The sequence below is a fragment of the Chlorocebus sabaeus genome, chromosome 8 (assembly GCF_047675955.1).
Source record: "Chlorocebus sabaeus isolate Y175 chromosome 8, mChlSab1.0.hap1, whole genome shotgun sequence".
NCBI classification, from domain to species: domain Eukaryota; kingdom Metazoa; phylum Chordata; class Mammalia; order Primates; family Cercopithecidae; genus Chlorocebus; species Chlorocebus sabaeus.
In genome coordinates this window covers 122137891-122160034 of record NC_132911.1, presented here as the reverse complement: position 1 = coordinate 122160034, position 22144 = coordinate 122137891, and the positions used below count along the sequence as shown (strand labels likewise).

Here is a 22144-nt window from a genome sequence, read left to right as displayed (position 1 = left end):
CTGTCTCAGCCTCCCGAGTAGCTGGGACTACAGGCACGCGCCACCACACCCGGCTATTTTTTTTGCATGTGTTTTAGTAGAGACGGGGTTTCACCATTTTGGCCAGGATGGTCTCGATCTCCTGACCTCATGATCCGCCCACCTCGACCTCCCAAAGTGTTGGGATTACAGGCGTGAGCCATCGCGCCCGGCTGACAGTACTTTTTATCGTGCTTACGCTGTGAGTAGTTACTCAGCACAACATGGGGAGAGAGGGTGTCATATTATTCCCATTTTGCCAGTGAAGAAACGCAATCCTAGAGAGGTAAATTATCATAACAATGACCACATAGCTAATGACTGGGTAATCCAGCCCTGGGCTTTCAACTCCAAACCCAAGACCTCTTTTTTTTTTTTTTTAAACCAGAACTTTCCTAATTATCTCACGGTCTTCATGGCCATGGCTACAGAGTTTTATCACATGACTGTTTTTGTAGCTGTGTCATGCCTGCTGGTCTTACATTTCCAGGTAATTTTTAAGCTCCATGAAGGCAAGAGTACTGTTACCGTCTCTTCTATTGAATATATCTGAAGCTGTGACAATACTTAATTTTTCTACCTAAGAAATCCCTGATACTTTTAACATTTATCATTTAAAAGTTCAAGGAAATACAAATCCCTCAGTATTAGTAAAAGAATGTCAAAGTAGACTTAAAACTTTTTTGAGCAGTACTTTGGCTGTATGTACTGGCTCAAATTAATTCACATGTAGGAACTAGCATGCCCCAGTGCCTGTTCTCTTTGGCATGTGAACACTATGCTTATGTGTTTGGTTGTTATGACCACGAAGTAGAATATTGACGGGCAAGAAGATGCTTGTTAATAGACACTTTACATGCTTCTTGGCAATTAATTTTAAAAGATACCTAATGCCCAGTGGGTTTCTCACCACCTAGTGACACTTAATAGAGAATCCCAAACCAGTGCATACAAATGCTGACAAATAAAAGTACCAAGAGGTTTGGTCTACCTATCAAAAACAGAAAAGACCTTGAAGGTTGTTTATTTTATCATAAATCTTCCCTTATAGTCTCTATTATGTCGGTACTAGACTTCCTTGCTTGAAAAAATCTGCTTGGAGGTACAAGGCAAGTAATTACTGAGTCTTCCCAGGGACTAAGACAAAATTCCCAAACAAAATGTTTTAGGGTTTTTAAAAATTAATTTTTGGTTGGGATTTGGTAATTACATGTACTAACAAACACTGTAGAATATTTAACCTTTAACTTACTGTTTGTGAGCTGTGTATTCCTTCTTGGAGAGCTAAAAACAATGCAGGGTCACATTTTCTGTTTGAAAGCACTGTAATATATTTCTTTCTGAATTTATATTTCAGGTGGGAATTAATGTTATTCCAATTTTCTCCTATTAACATCAGCACCTGAATATATTCAGTCAAAATAATAGATTGTCTAAAATAGTCTTTTTACCCAAGACAGGTAAAAAAAAATCAATATACAGTTCCCATCAGTACGGTAAATTACAGTAACCGCAGTGCAAATTTCCATTAACCCTTCTCTTCGTTGGCCCAGAGAAGGGGCCTTCAATTAACTGCTAATCATCTAAATGTAACCAAGTGAGTGACCGGGCTTGACGGTGGGCTGTGCTCTCAGGTAGAAGTGAGAGGAGACTTATTGGTCTTGGAAGGTTTTGTGTGTATTCTTGCCAGGAAATGAGGCAATGGGTTGGCTGACCTTTGAGTCCTTGCTAGCTCTGATATTGGGTAATTCGTAGTCACCTTCAAGAAATCAGACGTTGGGCTGGGGGTTACTTAAGAAGCTGGATTTGCAATGCATCTCTAGGTTATGAAAAATGAAGGGCTAGCTCAGACTTGGTTTTGGTTGGCTATTGATTTAGAATAGGCTGCACAGAATGGAATCATAGAACTTGGAGTCCATTCCTAAAGTCAGTCAAAACCCTGCGAACAAGGCTGCTTGAATTCCTTTGCACTGAAAGTTAGAGGGACATGGAAGAAGGAGGGTTAAAAGTTAAATTTGGGCCAGGCACGGTGGCTCATGCCTGTAATCCCAGCACTTTGGGAGGCCGAGGCGGGCAGATCATGAGGTCAGGAGATGGAGACCATCCTGGCTAACATGGTGAAACCCCGTCTCTACTAAAAAATTAAAAAGAAATATCTGGGCGTGGTGGCGGGCACCCATTGTCCCAGCTACTCGGGAGGCTGAGGCAGGAGAATGGCGTGAACCCAGAAGGCAGAGCTTGCAGTGAGCCGAGATCGCGCCACTGCACTCCAGCCTGGGTGACAGAGTGAGACTCTGTCTCAAAAAAAAAAAAAAAAAAAAAGTTAAATTTGAAATAGCAACTTGTAAGCCAACTATGACCCATATATACGTAATTTGTTTGGCTCTCATAGTATGGAAAAAATTAGCCAATTTTAAATTGGAAGATTTCATAGAACTTCTGGATTTTCACTTGTACCTAACTTAAAAGAAGTAGCAATATTTAGCTTGTGTTCTAGCATAGCAAGAATGGATTGGAATTGCCCATTTTAGGGAAAAAAAATCGTCCAGTCTACTACCATCTATCTTTTCTATTTTTTTTCTTTTTTGAGATGGAGTCTTGCTCTGTCACCCAGGTTGGAGTGCAGTGGCATGATCTCAGCTCACTATTACCTCCTCCTCCTGGGTTCAAGTGATTCTCCTGCCTCAGCCTCCCCAGTAGCTGGAACTACAGGTGTGTACCACCATGCCTGGCTAATTTTTTTTCTTTTTTCTTTTTTTATGTTTTTAGTAGAGACAGGGTTTCACCACATTGGCCAGACTGGCCTCGAACTCCTGACCACAGGTGATCTGCCCACCTCAGCCTCCCAAAGTGCTGGGATTACAGGCATAGGCCACCGCACCCGGCTTCAGTCTACCTTTTCTTAGTTATCCCTTAGAGCAGTTCTCTTCACACAATTATGTTTCCTTACAAGAGCATCTGAGTTTATAACCTCTGGTATAATTTTATAAGGAGGTTGCCCTGATACATCAAGCATATGTAAATATGCAGTCAGATTAAGGTACACTTCAAATAATTTGTAAGAAATTCTAACTAAAATACATTTACCAATGATTAACTTTTTGAGAACCAATTACTATAAGTTCATATCGTTCTTACCCACTTACACCATGATAGGCTTTTGTGAAATGGGGAGAGGGATGGCAGTACTGACTTAACTGAGAATCCCTCATAAACTAGGATGTTTAAGTCAAGATTCTCTTGGTGCAAGTGGTACAAATGAGCTCAACTAGCTTATCCCCATCCACTGCCACATATTGACTTACGTAACCAAGAGTGCAGGGGTATCTGACTTCAGGCCAGACTGTATTTGAGAAACCAAATAATGTTCTTTCTCTCTTTTTCTCTGCCTTTCTCCTCTCACCCCACTTTTCTCTTTCCCAGCTCTGGTCTCTCTGTTGGCTTAATTCTCTAGGAAATTCCCTCCATAGGGTGGTAAAGACATCCACTAACAGCAAGTCTAGCATTATATTGTCCCTTGGGACATAGTTTAGGAAAGAAAGAGAATTTTCTTCTTAGTGGCCATAACGATCCCAGCAAATAAATGTATATATTCTGGTCTGGGTCACATACCCAGGATTAATTTAACAAGTGTCTTTTTGCTGCCTACATTGAGTAAGGCTCTTGCGAGGTGCTTGAGAACCTCAAGGAAGCCCTGCTTTCATGGAGCTTACTTATATTATGGGAAGAGGTGGGAGTGAATCCAAAGATAAACATAAAAAGCAAGAAAATTATATAGTATTTTAGAAGTAAAAAGTACTACAGGGACATTGCTTTTAACTGTTAAAAACCCCACCGGGTGAGAAAAAGCAGCTCTCAAAAGACAAAAGAGAGCTGCTTTTATCAGGAATAAGCAGAGATGTAGTGTAGGCAAAAATAAAGTGTGTATAATATTAGTTCTACAAATTAGTTTTACTATTGGGAATATCATCACTTGTATCTCACGTCTGCAGCTTTGGGGTGGAAGGTAAAAATGAAGGAAGAGACTAACACCAAGCATGAAATGGCAAGTATAGCCCTGCAGTAACTCCTTGCTGCATGTTTCACACACAGCCATATAGAGCTTCTGGTTCTTCGGTCTCCATCTTTGCCTGTGCTATTTCCTGTGCCTTGAACGCCCTTCATCTTGATTTCTTGTTTTTGTTGAAGGTCCCCAGATGAGTTAAATGCCCCTCTTATGGGCTTGCAAAGAACCTATGTTTGTCCCTCTGGCAGGGAAATTATCTTGTTTATCCTTGTCTACTAGTTTCCAGGAGTAGAGCAGGTTCAGTCCATGGTACCCATACAAACAGTCTATGAATCTGCTTGATGGCTGCTTTCAGAGACCCATCATTTCCCTGTCATTCTCCACCAAGTGAACCATTACGCCCTTGTGCATAGTGATGCTACGACAATGTCCCCACTGCTTGCATTTACGCCCTCAGCGATGAAGACGTTTTCCTGACCCTCAGCCTCTCATTTGCTCAAGAGTTCTGTTCCCTATGCAAGAAGTGACCTTGAGGAGCACGTAGGTTTGTGTAAAGAATCTCTGGGTGGCAGTTTAGGGAGGTGGTCGAGAGCATGGTTTCTGCCTATATTTGTATCCCAGAACTGCAGGTTAGTAGGTATAAGGCCTTTAGCTGTTTTATAGCTCTTAATAATAGATAATAGATAATAATAATAGATAATAATAGTACTTTCAGAAAACTGTTGAAAATGAGATAATCTATGTAAAGCTACTAGGATAGTGTTTAACAGAGTAACTGCACCATAGGCATTTGGTATTATTATTACAGTTATGAGGAGGAGGAGGGGAGGAGGAGGAGGAGGAAGAGTAAGAAGAGGTGGTGGCCAGTCAAGGAACAGTAGTATCCAAATTGTGTTATTGTGGTTCCAAGTTGCAAAAGTCCTGTGTATGTATTTATTTCACTTGACTCTCATGGTCGTTCTATGAGATAGTGTAGTTTTCATCCCCATTGTAGAGATGAGTAAATTAAGACTCAGATTGTGCTTTCCTAGGCATTTATCTACACCTTTTAGCTGTGATCCCATGCTTTCGTGATTTTGCCTCTCTGTTTCTTTGTTCCCAAAATTCCAATTTTGGAGTAATGGCATGATTGGAGAAACACAAATTTGGTCTATGGGACACTGGTTGTGTGCCCCATGCCTGTTACTCTGGCCCAGCCAGGACTGGGGTGGAGCCAGAGGCATTTGCTTAGTGCATGACCCAGGCCTTTACCTGAGAGCAGTTTTGGAGCTAACCCAGTGCACAAAGGGCCATTTATTTGGGGAACTGTCCAGTGATCTATTTCTGGCAGAAAAGAGGCCTTGTAATTCATCCTATTCTGGGAAAAGTGGCACCCCCCCCAACCACATGCAGTGGCACTGAGATTTCCCAATAGAACAGGGTCTGAAGCCACTCTTGGCTCACCTCCACCTTCCCCTGTCATTTCCAATCATGTCTTATGACATGCAGTCATTTATCTTGAAAAGTTGTGCCAGGCTGTCTGTTGCAATTCTCTGAGCAGAAGATGAAGGGCACCTGGAATAGAGACCAGAGACCAGGCTGGCCTTGAAAGTCAGAGACATGGTCTAGACCTAAGTCTCTACCTCATCTTCTTAGGCAGGACACTTCTGTGCCTCACTTCTCTATGTGGAGCACAATGAATCCCATGCGGTAGTCAGAAACTCACATGTTCCTTTCAGCTATGATAGGTTGAATAATATCCACCCAACAGCATCAGGTCCTAATCCCTGAAACCTGAAAATGTTACAAGGACAAAGGGTCTTTGCAGATGTATTAAGTTGAGGATCTTCACAAGGGAAGATTATCCCTGGTTATTCAGATGGGCCCCAAATCCAATCCCTAGTGCCCTTGTAAGACAAAGGCAGAGTGAGATTATACACACACAAGAGGAGAAGGTGATAGAATGGAGGCAGAGATTTGTGGCCACGTGCAAAGGGGTGCTGGCAGCTGGCAGAAACAGGCGTATCAGAGAATGTATTGTGCCCTACAGGAGTGTGGGCCCTTCCGACACATTGATGTTAGCCCAATGGAACAGATGCTGAACTGACTTCCAGAACTCTGAGGAGTACATTTCTATTGTTTGAAGTGCCTGTGTTTGTGATAGTTTGTTATGGCAACCATAGGAAATGAATACACTGTGCTGTGACTCAATTATCCCTCACCTTTCCTTGCTGCTCATCTGCTCAGCAAGGGTTTGTAGTCTCAGTTGGTGTGTGTTCAAAAATAGAAAAAGGCACTCGTCTTTCTTTAGGCCTCATTTAGTCTCCTGTTCTCTATTGCTTTCAATTGGCATGTATGTGTTTCTGTGGTCACCACAACAAAATGGAGCGTCTTCCCTCTGTTTGTTCAGTTTCTTGTTGTTTTACCAGACGGCTTCTAATCAAGTCTTTTACATATTTTCTGATATAAGTAATTTAATAGTCTTGAGAGCATCAAGTGGTAAAGAAGATAACCTTTATGTTAATTTAACAGCACTAAGGATATGTACTCAATAAATACTTATGAGCACTACTGTGTGCCAACACACAGGCAGCACTAGGGAATCCCGGGGGTAGCAGGGCACCTGACAGGAGAGACCCCCCCTCAGAATGATAGGGTTCTCCAGAGAAAACCAAGAGGGTATATGCACAGTATGAGCATATGTATACACATATATACATATACATGTATCTACAGCAGGAGATTTATTTAAGAAATTGGCCTATTTAATTATGGAGGCTGGCAAATCCAGAATCTGCAGAACCAGTGTCCCAGTTGGAGTTGAAAGGCCAGAAGCTGCTGTAGAACCAGGAAGAGCTAACGTCCCAGTTTGAGTCCAAAGGCTGGCAGGCTGCTATAAAATTAAGAACTAATGTCCCAGTGCAAAGGCCATCAGACAGGAGAATTCTCTCTTCGTCTAGGAAGGGTCAGCATTTCGTTCTACTCAGGTCTTCAACTGCTTAGATGAGGCCCACCCACATTATGGAAGGCAGTCTGCATTATCCACTTCACCAACTGAAATGTTAATCCGATCCCCAAACACCCAGAATAATGTTTGACTAAGTACCTGGGTACTTCATAACCAAGTCAAGCTGGCATATGAAAATAACCATCACACTTGCTCTTGTGTTGCTGGCATTCTAGTGAAGCACACACAGTCATGCTTTTTCTATGTATGCTCAAGCTTCAGATTGCAGCAAAACTCTAATTTTCCAAGATTGCTAGCAGAGTACCATGTTCGTGCTGCGGGAACATCCTCACTGAATATTCCCTGGCCCAAGCCTCTACGAGGAGTTCTGGGGAATGTTTTTAGCTCTGAGGGCACCTAATAAGGTTAAACAATACAGAGCTGGGTTGTCAGAGGTCCCTCTGTTAAGTTCCGCCAGGATATGCCTATGCTTACGTTGCCCCCAGTCAACTCAGAGCTTCGAGGTTCGAGGAGAGGATTGAAGGAATAAGAGCATTCAAGAAAAGAAGAATATTTTGATTGTTTTTCTTTGTTTAATACTGTCATGTTTATTCTTCTCCATACCCCAAGTGCTCTCTAAAGAAAAAATAGCAGTAATACTGCCAGGATTTCCTCCTTCCAATGCATCCTCTCTTGAGCAGTGACTCAATTTCTTGCTCGGAAATGGTGCCCCCAGACATTGGTGGCTCAGGTTGAAAATGTGAGTCATCTCTGATGTCTGTCTTCCCCTCAGACCCCACTTCTGGGCATTGTAAAGCTATTAAAAATATATCCAGAATTTTACTATTTCTTATTACTTCTTCCCCACCACCCCAGTACAAAGACATTGTGACCTCCTGTTCAGATCACTTTGGTAGTCCACAGACTCCTCCTTGCTCCTACACATGCCTCTGCCCCGAATCCATTCTCCGCATAGTGACCAGAGGGATTCTTTTTAATACCTGATATCATGCCCAAGTTACCCTTGCTCAGAACTTTTCATATTCAGAAGAATAAAATCCAGAGTCCTCTCCAGGGCTTCCGAGGCCCTGTTTGATCTGACCCTGTATTCTCTGAGACCTCATTTCTGACCATTCTCTTATCTCACCTGCTCTGCCCTAGTGACACTAGTCTCCCTGTCATTCCTCTACTTGTGTTGACACTTCTATTCCCTCATTCTCCTTTCTGGTTCCAGCCTCACCCCTTCAGAGAGGCCTTTCCTATCCTAACCACCCCAACTACAATAGCACCATATTTTTAATAGGGGTCCCTGTCTGCCCCTTCATTCTGCTTTCTCTTCAGAGCACTTATGACTATCTGGGATCATACATCTGTCTCTAGATCTAAATCTAGTTGTCGGTTTATTTTTATGTCACCTTCCTCCTACACTAAATGGTGAGCTCCATGCAGGCAGAAGACACTACTCATCTCCATATCCACAGCACCCCGAATAGTGGCAGGCACATAATGGTGATCAATGCATACTTGTTAAAGGAAAAGAGTAAAAAGCGGGGAGTAAGAGCAAGTGAAAAACTTTAAGCTTCTTCTAACCCCAAGGGTCTGTGAGTTGGTAAAGGGCCCACCAGCCCAAGTCACCTAATTACTGTTATAACAAGTTTGATTGTATCAGGCAATTCAGCTGGTGCTTCTTGTTTGAGATTGAGTTGATTTTTCACTCCTTGGCCCTTCTCTGTATTGTCAGAGGACTGCAGAGCAAGGTGACCAAGAGACTCCTGTGAGCAGAGGCAGGGAATGTTCAAGTTGGGACGGTGCTCCTGTGTTGTCTGTCTACAATGGCAGCCCCGCTCTTCATTCATGTGGCAACTTTAAAAAAATATTTGCTCTATAAGTAGGTTTTGTCTAACTCTTGCTTCCTCCTTAAGGCCTAGCATTTCTTAGCATTCATCACATACTCATAGACATTTACCATGAGTTACCTTCCCTGTCAGCCTGAAGGCTTCAAAAATGACTCTGTCTGCTGTGTTCATCGCTGTATCCAGGGGGAGTGACAAAGTAACAGAGGCATAGTGAGTGCTCAATAAGTGTTTGTTGAACTAACAATTGAATTTTATGATAAACAACAAAAATTAACATAAATGATAAAATAATTTGATGATTGCTTACTTACCACTTTCTTGATACCTCATCAAAACAGTACCCCACTTATTTGGACATTTGTTTATTTTGTATTCATCAGGAGGTGGTGGACTAGGAGATTGATGGGATATTTACTCCTAGAAATAATTTAATTATTACAGAAATTTTCCAGAACCATCAATCCATAGAAACCATCCAAAGAAGACCATGAATCAGATTTTGTTAATAAGATTTTTGGTGTACAGATCATGCTCTTCTCTAGAAGTGATTCTATCAGGAAATTTTAGAAGAAATTTTATCCTTAATCTTTCTTGAAAACTAACCCTTTCATTTTCCTACCAAGGAAGATAAAGCACGACTGAATGTAGAGTGGGAAAAATTAGGACGAGCGCTCATGTTTTAAATATTCTTTAACTTCTCAATTTCTCTTCCAACAGAGTAGAAATAATTCTCAGGATTTGGATTAAATAATTTGAACAGTTGGACATTTAGTATGTGAAATGTTCATAAGCATGATTGTTTGTATCACACAGTCAGAAAATGAACAGACTTTTATAACTGACAGAATTTTCTGACTCATATATTTAAACCCAGTGCAATTAACCCACCAAAGTAGAAATAACATTCTAGTAGGGCTATGTATCTATACTTTGACCAATCAGATGCATTTATGAAAAGGCTGGGACTACAGGTTTATAGGAAGGCATCAAACAAAGGAAAGTTGAACTGTGTGTGCTGGAATAAAACCCTGCTTCTGATGCCTTAACACTGTGTTCTAACGATGGCCCAGCCAGCTTAAGACAAAAGCAGCCGCGTGTCTTATCAGCGCCTAGGCAGCTCTTGCTAGGAAATGCCACAGCTTGCGAAACCACAGCCCAAATAATTGGGAACAGAAAGGAGGGAGGGTGATCTACATTTTTATGTTGGGAAGGATTAAGATCATCAGAGCTTCAGGGAGTGTTTTATGCAGTATTTGTAAGTTTATGACATGTATAAAGATGTAGATGTCTGTTATTTGGAGGCCAATTATCCATATAAATGATATTTAAGCCCTATTCTTTGTTTTCTGAGGAAACTTCTGGACTAAGGTCTGACAGTGAGCAGAGCATTGGACTGCAGGGCTGTCCTGGAAGCCCAGCACTCAGGCTCACCTCTCCTTAGCACTCCTCTGCTTTTTACCTCTGTGTGTGCCAGCAACCAGAAATGGGGAAAGGAAAGGAAATCTAAAGCCATCTGTTTGACTTCTTAAAAACATGTAAATTCCAGTCACAAGGCCAACTGCTGCTATAACAGATTATCACAAACTCCCATGGCTTTAAACAACACAAATTTATTGTCTTACACTGACGTGGGTCAGAAGTCCAAAAATGGGTCTCATAAGGCTAAACTCAGCATGTTAGTGGAGCTGTTTTCTAGAGGGTGTGGAAGATAACTCATTTCCTTGCCTTTTCCAGCTTTTAGAGGCTGCCTGAATTCCTTGGCTCTTGGCCACTTCACTTTGACCTCTGCTTCCATTGTCACATCTTTCTCTGGCTCTCCCATCTCCCTCTTTCACTTCTAAGGACCCTTGTGATTAGATTGGACTCACCTGGATAATGAAGGTACTCTCCCATCTCAAGATCCTCCTTACCTTAATCACATTTGCAAAGTCCCTTTTGTCATGTAAGGTAAGAAATTAACAGGTTCCAGAGATAAGAACAAGGACATCTTTAGGGGCCCATTAATCCACCAGCCACAGAATGCAATGGAAATTACTGGAGTCCAATTTTGTCCTTTCCTTCCTTTTCTTATGACCACCACCATCTGCCTGGTGTTGCCAAGCCTGAGCTGTAGTTATGTAGGATTCCTCTCACAAATGCAGGTTCCACTGAAGCTTCAGACCTCCACCCCCAACCACTGCAAACATGCACACGTCGAAGAACTCACTTTCTGTCTAGCCTTTTGTCCAGGGCCACATCTATATTAGCATAATTCTCACTAGTGCTGCTTATTAAGCATCTCACTTCTGGGCACATGTTGGGAGTACAACTAGTGGCCCTTTTGTGGGTGGAAATGTTCATGCAACTAGTTCTGGCCAATGATATATAAATGACTCTAAGCTGAGCATTTCATTGATAGCATGAAGATCTTCTAGAACCTTCTCTCCTCCCTCTTGTTACATTGATCAGCAGTGTTCAAGATAGGTAGACTTGTAGTTTGGCATGCAGAATAAACTGGAAGTAAAGTTTGTTGTAGCCACTGATATGTTGGAATTGTTTTTACAATAGCATATAAACTAACTTATCCTGACTGATGCACTTAGCAAAGGCTAAAAGGAAGGAAACCAGAAGCATAAACAACACAAACTGCTGCTAACTGGTTTTCTCCATTCACCTGTCTCCTCGTGAAATGTATATGGTAATATACCTGAAGACATCATTCATCACATGTAGTTGACTCTATCTCTTCTTCATCTGTGGAAATGAGAAAAGATCTGCAGATGTGATGAGTAGGAATGTTGGAGAAGAGTAGAGGTAGTGCTATGGGCATTTAGCAATGATCACTCTTTATTTCTTGTAGTAAACCCTCAACATGGAAATACACTTATTTTAGGGCAAGCACAGAGTGGAGGAGAATTTGATGGAAATCACAGTAGGAAGAGAAGCATACAGGGAAAGAAAGATTGAAGAGAGGCCATGCCAGCTGACCGTAGCCCAGGGTGTCTGCCCATTGTAGGCATTCACACCTCGAGGTGCCTTGTTTTTCAACTCTTTGGATACTGTTTTACCCTGCTCTTCTCCCTCTCAGCCCTGCTAGAACCCTTGCATTAGGCCAGTAATTGGGATTAAGGCATAGCTCCCACCAGCTAGAGATGGAACCTCCAGCCCATCAGGGGTACAGCAGGAGTGTCAATTGCCTGCAGATTAAAACTGGACTTTTAAATGCATGCTTCACAGAAATGTTATTATACCCTGTGTTGCACATTGCTAGAGTTAATATATGTACCACTGTTAGAGCATCCGATTCTTCAGCTGGGTTGTAAGTGAGTTGTCAGTGACTTGGGCTCCTGTGGGCCAGCCTGAGAATCCATCCCGCAATGAAGAGCATTGTTTCTATGGAAACCTGCAATTTGTGACCCAAATATCCAGGTTAAGGTTTTCCTATTTTATCTAACTGAGTGTATGAGTCACACATTCTAACTGAATGTGTGAGTCAGTGGGGTTTCCCAATGTTCAATTAAAAGTTAGGGTTCTCTTTTAAATATGTATGTATTTTTTCACCCAGATAATCCATTTGTGTCAGCAATAATAATGGAGGACTTTTATTCTAAAAGTCTGTGTTTAGGTAGAAACTTCTGTGATGGCAGGGTTAGTCAAGACCAAAATGGACATCTTTCTTCAGCAAGTAGTTCATTTGCTTTTCCTTTTATTTCTTAAAACCCTGCAGGGCGAGCCCTGCTGAGACTTACTGACAAAAAGCTTGAGCGAATGGGGATTGCCCAGGAGAACCTCCGGCAGCACATCTTACAACAGGTGCTCCAGCTGAAGGTGCGAGAAGAAGTCAGAAATCTACAGTTACTCACACAAGGTACCCTGTTGCTTCCTGATGGGTTGATGGAAGGGGAGATGGGAAGAAAGAAAACCTTACTATTAGGACAGATGGAAGCCGGGGAGAATTTTTTACTATTTCTTCGCAGAATTTCCTTCCTAGAAAATAGTACATAGATTTAAAGATTACTTCCCTTTGAAAACATTTTTCATAGCTCACTAGAGAAAAGGATGCACAGATAAGTAATGGATGAGCAAACAGAATTACCTGAGCTAACTTCAAGGTCGTCACATAGAGTTGTATGGATTGTATACTGCACAACCCCTAAGAATACCAGTCACATCAATCGGGGTATGATTGCACTCACTAGAGTTGTATAGTATGCAGCCTGCACAACTGTACAGTCCAGCTCTAGCTATCTTCACCTGCGCCAGTTGTGAGGGTGCTTTAGAATTCGAGTGATTCTATAGTTATGATGACCAGTGATATAAGTGGAGTTTTTGTTGTATTTTTATTTTGCTTTTCACTGGTTACTGGGAGAAAAACATTTTAGATATGTATAACTATATGTGAATGTATTATACACACACACTTTAGAGATTGTAAGAACCCCATTTAGCTTCTTGAAAGAATAATTTTTAAAATAGACTATAGTGAATCTAGGACCAGACTGTTAAGCGTATATAATTCTTAACAGGAATTATAAATAACTTCAATATGATGAGAGCACTTAAGATCTCAATAACTGTGGAAGTGACAAAATAAAACTAGAATTCTAAGAAAGCCATAAGTTACACTATATGTAACTTATATGTCTACATAAGATTTGGATACTATCAACCTTCATTGGCTATAAACTTTATTTGTTTTATTTTAGTGTCGATTGTACACCATTTTCAATGAAAGGATGATAAAATATGTGTTTTTGAGAGCCTTGAGTATTTGTCATTCTGCAGAATATTGTAATTGCATGCGTACTGATATTGGAGAAATCTGGGTCAGCCAAGTTTCATGTTATTGCATTTAGATTAACCTAGTAATAGTCCATTTGCCTAGAGGAAATAATGTGCTCCCTGAAAGATGACTATTCTAGAAGGATAAATATAGACTTCAAGTGAGCATAAAATAGTGTTGTTTGTTTCATATGCATTATTTGCATTTTGTCCCCAGAGACTTCCAATGGTGAATTTACTGGTATACTAAGTGATTTAAATTTGAATGTGAAGTACTGATATGCTTTTAAGTTTCTTTTAAGAAGTAGATAGAAATATGAAGATTATGATAAGAAAGTTTATCACAGTGCTATTTGGAAAACGGAAAATTTACAAGAGATGTAGAGGTCCAGCAATATGAAAATAATCATGTAGTTCTGCTTAAATTCATAAGATTCAGTATAATGCCCAGTTATGAAAATTACATCTTTAAAGAATACACGACAACATGGGAAATTACTGAAGTCATACAAGGTGGGGGAAAAGGTCATGTGTAAAATCGAATGCATAATATAAGCCCAATTTTGTAAAAACCATATATTCTTATATCTACAGAAAAAAAGGACTGCAAGTAAATATGCCAACCATTTAATAAGGGATCTCTGGATTGTGGGATAAGTGGGTGATTTAAATTCTTATTTTTTCTATATTTTCCAAATCTTCTGCAAATTCATATTACAATTACAATGAGAAAATACAAACATGCATTTTTTTAAGCTTCAACCACAAGCATAGCTGCCCAGCTTCTGTTTAGTCTCTATGGTTTTCACAGCTCACTTTTTTTTCCCCCTGTGGTGATGATCTATAGAATGAGACCTAAACTCACGTGTGATGTTTTGTGTGTGCCTTTGACTCTTTTCCTCTTCTAGTGTCAGCTTGTAGTGTATTTGCTTTGGAGAATCATTTTCTATAGCTCTCATTGCCCTAGATGCATAATATATAAGATTTTTCCTAAGATAGTACTCAGGTTTATTAAACTAAGTATACATATGTGTTCTGGGAAGTTAATGCCCAGTTCAGCCCTTTCAATTCAGTTGTTGTCACTTTCTTTAGCTTTGAAAAGCTGTACATTTTAAATTCTTTCATTCAGTTCCCTTTGGAAGACCGCATTGTTCTCTACCTCTTGGATATTTTGTCTGTGCTGACATTACCTTTTTTATTGCTTGTTCTTCACATGTTTTCTTTTTGGTTTTGGTTTTTTCAAGACAGAGTCTCACTCTGTTGCCCAGGCTGGAGTGCAGTGGCACAATCTTGACTCACTTTAACCTCCGCCTCCCAGGTTGAAGTGATTCTCATGACTCAGCTTCCCAAGTAGCTGGGATTACAGGCATGCACCACCACACCAGGCTAATTTTTCGTATTTTCAGTAGAGATGAGGTTTTGCCATGTTGGCCGAGTTGGTCTCAAACTCCTGGACTCAAGTGATCCGCCCACCTCGGCCTCCCAAAGTGCTGGGATTTCAGACATGAGTCAGTTCTTCACATGTTAATATTCAAACTCATGTTATGTCAGGCATCCTTCAGAAAATACATAGCCTTATTGAAGCATTAGTTTCTTTAAGAAAAAAAAAAAAACAGGAAACAAAATTGACAAGTTGTTTTTATGTCTTATGACTGATAATAGAAGTTCTAAAGACAGTCGGTTAAGTGTAAAATATTTTGGGTCTAGGTTTGCTATAATAAAAATATTAGAATTTCATTCCACTCAGGTGAACTGATAAGTTTAAAATATATATCTCATAGAAACTCACCATAGAGGTAATAGATAATTCAGTAATGAATATTTGATTCTTCATCTCTGTAAATATTATTCAGCAGAAACAATATGCTGAATAAGTACAAAGAAAGACTTTGGAATGTTTTTGGAAATCCTTGGGCTTCCCTCTTCAAGAGGGTGAATCACAATTCTTATCCATAGAGATGGAATATCCTTCCATGGCTCACGTGGGGCTGTCACTCTGGTGTAATGCATTTAATTTTTTGTTGCTGATGATTATCTAACATGTTCAGGCTGCGGTAACAAAATACCATAACCTAGGTAGCTTATAAACAACAAAAATTTCTCTCTCACAATTCTGAAGGCTGAGAAGTCCAAGATCAGGGCACCAGCAGATTCAGTGTCTGATGAGGGCCCACTTCCTCACAGTTGGCCTTCTAATCATTGTAACGTCATATGGGGCAGGATCTCTGTGGGGCCGCTTTTACAAGAACACCAATCCCATACGTGAGGGCTGCACCCCCATGACCTGATCACCACGCAAGGGCCCGCCATCCAATAGCATCACCTTGGGGGTTAGGATTTCAATACATAAATTTTGAGGAGACATAATATTTAGACCATTGCATTGATATTTAACAAATATTTACTAACCAACACATTTTAAGAAGAGTTATCACTTTCAAAGTAGTCCATTTTTGAGGAAAGGAGATTATTTTAAAAATGATTGCATTTCTTAGGAGTTTTCTTCTTGCCTTTGGAGGCAATTTCAAAATATAGTTTCTTGGAAACAACTGTCCATCTTTAGGGGAATAGCAAATTAAATTGTGGTACATCCAGGCACTGGTGTACTCTTAGCTATAAATACGAGAATGAAGAATACTAATATGGCAGGATCTCTGGGATGCTATGAGATGTGAAAAAAGCGAGGTGCAGAACAATGTGTACTATATTTGAACAATGCGTATAGTATACTACATTTGCCAAAGAGGGGGAAATAAAAATGTATATCCATATGTGCTTTGTTTTAAGGAAATGCTGAATGATGTACAAGAAGCTAATACAAGCTGCACCTGTGGGACAGGGAAGATGGTGGATGGAGAGAGGGTGTGTGCCTTTTGTGTCACTTTGTTTTATGAAATGTATGAGTATATTAACTATTTAAAGTAATACAATTTTTTAAAAGAAACAAGAAAGAAAAAGGGTGAATTTTGGCATCAGACAGACCCAAATTTTAAATCCTGTACCTAACACATTTTGCTGTGCTCACCAAATAGGGATGTTGTAAGAATTAAGGGAGCTAAGATACGTAAATCACTTGATACAGTATGATAGTAAATACAGAATGTTGTTGGCTATCGGTAATAGAAGCCACGCAATTTAATCAACCTCATATATTTATAATAATCCTTATTTTTATAACATCTTTATAGAGATATAATTCACATGACGTACAACTTACCCACTTAAAGCTTAAAATTCAGTGATGTGTAGTGTGTAAAGAGAGTGGTGCAACCATCACAATAATTGTTAAAACATTTTCATTAACCCAAAAAGAAACTCTGTACCCATTAACAGTCATTCCCCATTTCTTCCCAATGCCGCCAACACTAGCTCCTGGAATCCTAATTGCTTAACAACAGGGATATGTGCTGAGAAATACATTGTTATGTGATTCCATCATTATGGGAACATGATGGAGTGTATTTAGACAAACCGAGATGGTATAGCCTGCCACACACCTAGGCTAATTGGCATAGCCTGTTGCTCTTAGGTCGCAGCATGTTACTGTACTAACTACTGTAGGCAATTGTAACACAATAGTATTTGTGTATCTAGACTTACCTAAACATACAAAATGTACAATGAAACTTTGGTATAATCATCTTATAGGACCACCATCGTATATGTGGTTTGTCATTGACTGAAACATTATGTGATGTGTGCCTATAATCTACTTTCTGTCCATCTGCCTATTCGGGGCATTTTCTATAAATGGAGTCATACAATATGTGGTCTTCTGTAATTGGCTAATTTCAGTTAGGATAATGATTTTAAGATGCACCCATGTAGTAAGCATGTGTCAGTATTTATTTTCTTTTTATTGCTGAATAATATCTCATTGTATTACTATACCACATTTTATTTATCCATCAGTTGATGGATTGTTTCTGAATTTTGGTTATTAATAATGGGGCTTTGAACATTTTTGTGCAAGTTTTTGCATGGACACATGTTTTCATTTCTCATGGATAGATACGGAGGAGTTAAGCTTCTGGGTCATATGGTAACAACTCCATGTGTATGAAAGCCAAGGTGACTTCACCATTTTACATTCCCACCAGCGGTGTATGAGAAATCAATTTCAACACATCCTCATCAACACTGGTTATTGTCTATCTTTATTGTAGCCATTCCAGTGTGTGTAAAGTGGTATCTCATTATTGTTTTGATTTTCATTTCCCTGATGGCTAATGATACTGCACACTTTTGCATGTACTTACTGCTTATTTGTGTATCTGCTTTAGAAAAATATCTATTCCGATTCTTGGCTTGTTTTTTAATTGGGGAATTTGTTTTTTCCAAACTTTATTTTTTATCCACAGTGTTTCAGTGCTTGATTGTCCACCTTAAATACAAGATCTGGAGTTAAATGTTTGGTTACCATTTCCAAGGAAGAACTACATCCTTAAAGGATGCAGTAATTCCCATACTGAAGACATTCAAAGCAACCTGCCACAGAGTTGGAAATCAATCCCAAAATGAACAAATGAATGCACGCTAAGATTTTCTCTCAAGGAAACAACACTCTTTGAGATGTAGAAATTAAACGTACACACACACAAACACATCAAATTAATTGCATCGGTTTGTAATCAGAACTTTAAATTACATATGATCATCTGAACGCTCATGCCGTAGTATTTCTAGAGGCAATAAAATAACAGATAATTAAGCCTACTTTTCTGTCTTTCAATTGCTGTTTTAAAACGTGTCTTAAGCCTTTGATTCCACACTAATTGTTTTTACACAGTTGGCCAGGAGCTCCATGACAGTGGCCAAAATGGTCACAAATGGACCGAAAGAGCTCTACCTAGCCACCGTGGGTTATTTGAACACGGAAAAGAGGAATTCTTTGCCCCCTTTTTTCTTGCTTTCCTCGTTCTGGCTGCTGACATAAACTGTAAGGCACTGGAAAATTTTTGTATGTTGCATGCATAGTTGATATATCAGTATATAAGCACTAGCACTGAATCATGACAAAAATTCCTGAAACAGATCATCATCTAAATCCAGAGCCATCCTTAAATTGAAATCCTGACCTCTGATTCCCCCTGCTCTTATTCTCAATGGCCTGCTTACTATGTGATATTTGCAAGTCAATGCTTGGACTTGCTTTCATGTCATCCCTTTGGTGCCTTTAAGGTGATTCTCTCCTCTGTGTAGCCTTTTGGTGTTCTGTGTTCTGTCCATGGAGTGGCCAGGATGTCATTCTGGTTGGTTGGTTTTTTTGTTGTTTTTTGTTGTTGTTGTTGTTGTTGTTGTTGCTTGCATGTACCTGCTGGAAACTCAGCTATGTCAGAGTACTTCTAGTTGTCTCTTGGGAAACATGGTATAGAACTGAAAACATAATTATGCTTTCCTTCTGTTTAGTTCATGAGAAATGGGGGAAGGTGCCTTATGTAACCTATGGGAGTGGTGCAAATTATATTTTGGGATCCTTCAAATTAATCCACAATCAAGGACACAAGGGGTATCCTTAGCTTTTTAATAATGGACAATGTTTCTAGTAGGAAAACCGTTCCAGGAATATTGAATGCTGAATGTTCAGTATCAACTATGTGACTGTTTCTCATATAGCTAATGAGTGATAAATGTTTACTATATACAAAGCATGCACTAATTGTCACATCAGCTTCTGACATTTATGCTACCATGGTCAGTCCTATTTGTTAGCCCCAATTTTAATATGGGTATAAGAGAGGATGAAGAGGTTAAGTAACATACTCATAGTCAGACAACTAGTAAAAAGCATAGCACAGATCTGTCTGACTCCACCGCAAACTTTTACCCAATATGCTTTATTGCCTTTATTATGTCAAATGGGTTAATAATTTCCATCTCCAGGTGGTGGTTAAATGAGATTTTATGTAGAAACCACATAATAGAGTTCATTGCATATTCTATGACAGAGGTTGGCAAGCGTTTTCTGTAAAGGACCAGTTAGTAAGTATTTTAGTTTTTGCCAGCCATATAGTATCTGTTGCAACTACCCCCACTAGGCAAAACCCAACCATAGACAATACTTAAATGAATTAGGCATAGCAGTGTTCCAATACAATTTTATTTACAAGAAGAATTACTGATACACATCAAAGGAAACAACAGAGTGAAAAGACAACACAGAATAGAACATATATATAAATCACCTATCTGAAAGGGGTTAATATCCAGAATAGGTAAGAAACATCTACAACTCAACACAAGGGGAAAAAAAAACAAGCCAAATAATAAAATAAGCAAAGGATTCAAATAGATGGTTCTTCAAAAAAGGTATACAAATGGCCAATAGGCATATGAAATGATGCTCAACATCACTAATCATTAGAGAAATGCAAGTCAAAGCCACATATCATCTCACACCCATTAGAATGGACACTACCAAAAGAACAGAAAATAACTAGTGTTGGCAAGAATGTAGAGAAATTGGATCCCTTGTATACTGTTAGTGGGAATATAAAATTGTATAGCCATTATGGAAAACAGTATTGAGGTTCCTCAAAAAACTAAAAATAGAGTTACCATATGATACAGCCATCTCATTTCTGGGTACATATCCAAAAGAATTCAAAGCAGGATCTAGAAATAATTGTACACCCATGTTCAGTGCAGCATTATTCACAATAGGCAAGAGATAAAAGTGACCCAAATGTCTAACAACAGATGAATGGATAAAGAAAACATGGTATATAGACACAATGCAATATTATTCAGCCTTTAAAAAGAAGGAAATCCTACCACATGCTACATGATAAACCTCAAAGACATCATGCTAAACAAAATAAGCGAGTCACAAAAGGACAAATAATGCATGAGTCTACTCATATGGAGTATCTAAAGTAGTCAAAATCATAGAAACAAAGTAGAAAAGTGGCTACAAGGGCTCGGGGGAGGAGGAATTTGTGTTTCATGTACAAATTTCAGTTTTGCAAGATGAAACCTTATAGAGATCTGTTGCACAACAACTTAGATATACTTAACATGACTGAACTGTATACTTAAAAATGGATAATATAGTAAATTTAATACTATGTAGTTTTTACCACAGGGGAAAAAAAAAATGCTAGCCCATTGTTTGTGGACCCCTGCTTTACAAAGTAAAAAAAAATGCAAAGCTCTTAAAATCATCAAGATTATTATTTTTATTCTTTTATTTTCTCATGCTGTAGTGTGGAGCTATTTTTGGGGTGTCCCTCTTAGTGACTTTCTTGGCTGCAAATACGTAGAAAGTGTAAAAATACATCAGCAACTAAGGGTTGGGTAAATTCAGGCAATAGAAAGCAGTGTCTCAACTGCGAGTAAGGCAGATGTGAGTAGTAGATGCTACCATCCTCATATAATTAGTGCCTATAAGATGAAAAAAGAAGTGTATGTTTGTTTACCAGGGCCAGTTACAGCTCATTAAACATTAGTGTTTCCTGAAGAACTTTTTTCACATTGTCCAAATATATGTGTCAAATTTTACTCGGGAATTGCATAACCAGATGGACTTTCCCAAAGCTCTGTCTTTTGGAACAACAAAAATTAGAAACACTACTTTCTAATCCAAGAAGACTTTTTAGAACTGTATGTACGGACTAGCTATTTTAGTCTAGTCACCTCCGCAATGATACTTCAGCAACTCAAGTAGGCCGTCTGAACTGAAATAGGCCATCTGGTCCACCACCTTGCTTAAAGAAGGAAGTCTTTGTAGAATGGAGCAATATACTTGTTGATAAATTGTCCAGTCTCATTTTGCAGATTTGGGCACCAAACCCCAAAGAGGATTAGAGGTTTGTTCATAGTTACACAGCTTGTTAGTGGCATAACTGAAACTAGGTTGCGGTTCTCTTAATTCCCATGCCAGTATTCTTTTTATCTCATTGTTTTCATCAAGGTATATACTGTACTGCGTACAGTAAAATTCACCAATTTTAGTGCACAGTTATGCAAGTATTGGCAAATGCACGCAGTTGAATAACTACCACAACAATCAAGATAGAAAATTTCTCTTACTCCAGAAAAAACTCTCCCGTGTGCTCCTTGGTTGTCAGCTCCTTTTATTACTACCAGCCCCTGGCAACCTATGATGTTTTCTATCCCTACAGTTTTGCCTTCTCCAGAATGCTATATAAATGGAGTTATAGGGTCTGACTTCTTTCATTTATGGAGATGCATTTAGACTTATCAAAGCTGTGATGTGTCATCATTCCATTCACTTTCATTGCTGAGTATTCCACTAAATGTATTAGATTGGTGCAAAAGTAATTGCTGTTTTTACTATTTAAAATAATGGCAAAAACCACAATTACTTTTGCACCAACCTAATATAACCACAGTTTGTGTATCCATTCCTCAATTGTGGGACATTTGAGTTGTTTGCAGTTTTGTTTGACACAAAGCTGCCGTACACACTCACACACAGGTTTTTATTATAAACACTGATTTTTATTTCACTATAAAAGCAAGTATCTAGAAGTGAAATTGCTGATTGGTATCTTAAATGTATGTTCGACCTCATAAGAAACTGCCAGATCAGTATTCTTAAGATGGTGGAACAAG

At 39.3% G+C, this 22144-nt stretch overlaps 1 protein-coding gene across 3 annotated transcripts in view; it reads left to right on the top strand.

The window, feature by feature from the left end:
- The window catches only part of SAMD12 (sterile alpha motif domain containing 12), a 474157-nt gene that overhangs the window by 216730 nt on the left and 235283 nt on the right, over nucleotides 1–22144 (top strand). For 2 of the 3 annotated variants that reach the window (XR_012093747.1, XM_008001424.3), the window contains exon 4: nucleotides 12513–12653. Coding sequence is in view for 2 of the 3 variants with exons in the window: in XM_008001424.3 (XP_007999615.1) it covers nucleotides 12513–12653 (141 nt within the window). In the remaining variant the exon portion in view is untranslated. Of the gene's footprint in view, nucleotides 1–12512; nucleotides 12654–16354; nucleotides 18284–22144 lie in introns of those variants that run through there. The other variant, XM_073018325.1, reaches the window with a different exon arrangement.